Below are 1,805 nucleotides of genomic sequence, written 5' to 3'. Positions count from 1 at the left end.
CACAATACCACTCTCCCTAGGAAGGGGGGGTGTCTGGGAGAGGGGAAGGCTGGGGGATGGGGGAGAGAGAGTTGTTGGGGGAGAGTGTGAGAGAGAGTTGTGTGGGGGAGAGAGAGTTGTGGGGGAGAGCAAGAGAGGGGGAGGGTTTGTGGGGGGAGCAAGAGAGAGAGTTGTGGGGGAGAGAGATGTGTATGGGGGAGAATGAGAGAGCTGTGTGGGGGAGAGAGAGTGAGTTGTGTGTGGGGAGAGAGAAAGTTTGGGGGGCAATGAGAGAGAAAGAGAGTAGTGTGTGGGGCAGGCACGGCCCATGAACGTGCCTCCGAGGGGGCGGCAGGCAGCTTCTTTAAGTGTAAACGAAGCTGGTACTCTGTGCCACCCAGAAGCCCCCGTGGCAGGGAATCGCCTCCGCCACTCACCTGGCTCCCACAGAGGCGAGCCCCCGCCAGTTGCCAGGTGAGTGGCAGAGGTGATTCCCTGTCGCGGGGGCTGCTGGGCAGCATGGAGCACTGGCTCCGTTTACACTAAAAGAAGCCGCCCACTGCCCCCCAGAGGTGCATTCACCTGGTGTGGGGGGAGAGTGAGAGAGAGAGTTGTGTGGGGGAGGAGAGAGAGAGAGAGAGTTGTGGTTGTGTGTGGAGAGAGAGATTTCTTTGTGTTAAATAGTTTTAAACACTTAGAATTCCAAGTAACAAAGGTTTATTCCAATTATTTATTCTTATGGTCAATCTTCAGTTATATGTCTGCCATAAAAATTGATGTTACATACATAACTTACACAAGATAAAAGAAACTGAATATTTGGATCATAGTATAGGAACAAACATTCAGTTGGTTCAGTGTGATTTACAGTGCAAAGAAAACCCAATGCTTTCAAAGCCAATATTCTGTCAGTCCTATTTACAGCATTGCATTAATTCACATGACTCTTAAAGGGAAAATTCAGGTCCATTTCACTGTCTGCTCTTCAAGGTTTCCACCAACCACTCCATTGCCTCATCAAGTCCCGTGCCTTTGGTTGCAGATGTTTTGAATAGCTGCCACTTCCGATCCTTCAGAGCTGGAAGTCCAAGTTCATTTGCCATTTCTGTGGGAGTCATAGCCTGTTCCATGTCTTGTTTGTTTGCAAACACCACTAAAATGGCTTTCTTTAGTTCTTCTTCCTCCAACATGGCAACAAGCTCAGACTTTGAAATTCCAGTTCTGTCTCTGTCACAGCTGTCTACTACATAGATGGCTGCATCTGTATTGGAGTAGTAACACCGCCAATATGGCCTGATACTCGTCTGTCCTCCCAAGTCCCAAACTTGAAACTTCAGATTCTTGTAGGTTACTGTCTCAACATTGAAACCAGTTGTAGGAATGGTAGTCACAACTTCTCCAACTTGTAACCGGTAGAGAATTGTAGTCTTCCCTGCACTGTCTAATCCCAAAATTAATATTCGCATCTCCCGGGTACAAAATAAACTGGAAAAGATAGTTGAAAAAAAGCCACCCATGGCTGAGAAGCTCTCTTGCACCACTTCTCCTCAGAGACACCCCGCAGGCCCCCCTCCTGCTTCTTGGCCATGCCCCCCCCGCCGCCGCCGTTAACCCGGAAGTCGCCTCTACGGGGCTTCCACGTCGATCGATTGCTGCCGCCGCCTCCCTCTCTTTGTGCAGGAGAGTAAGAGAGCAAGAGTTCTGTATGTGTGGGGAGAGTGAGAGAGTGAGAGTTGAGTAGGGGGAGCGAGAGAGAGAATTGTGTGGGGGAGAGCAAGAGAGTTATGTGTCGGGAGAGCGAGAGAGTTGTGGCAGGAGTAAAAGAG

At 49.9% G+C, this 1,805-nt stretch overlaps 1 protein-coding gene across 1 annotated transcript; it reads right to left on the bottom strand.

The window, feature by feature from the left end:
* Nucleotides 1-650: 650 nt before the first annotated feature.
* On the bottom strand, nt 651-1,567 carry LOC128339222 (ADP-ribosylation factor-like protein 1). The gene has a single exon (XM_053282760.1). The coding sequence runs from the start codon at nt 1,494-1,496 to the stop codon at nt 951-953; it is 546 nt and encodes a 181-aa protein (XP_053138735.1). The 5' UTR covers nt 1,497-1,567; the 3' UTR covers nt 651-950.
* Between the last annotated feature and the right edge of the window lie 238 nt (nt 1,568-1,805).

Source organism: Hemicordylus capensis, chromosome 1 (assembly GCF_027244095.1).
Source record: "Hemicordylus capensis ecotype Gifberg chromosome 1, rHemCap1.1.pri, whole genome shotgun sequence".
NCBI lineage: Eukaryota > Metazoa > Chordata > Lepidosauria > Squamata > Cordylidae > Hemicordylus > Hemicordylus capensis.
The sequence above is the reverse complement of the archived record's forward strand: the minus strand, read 5'-3'. Positions and strand labels throughout refer to the sequence as shown.

What these genes read in the sequence shown, in the direction of transcription:
- LOC128339222 (XM_053282760.1), bottom strand. Translation starts at nt 1,496, where the DNA reads ATGGGTGGCTTTTTTTCAACTATCTTTTCCAGTTTATTTTGTACCCGG.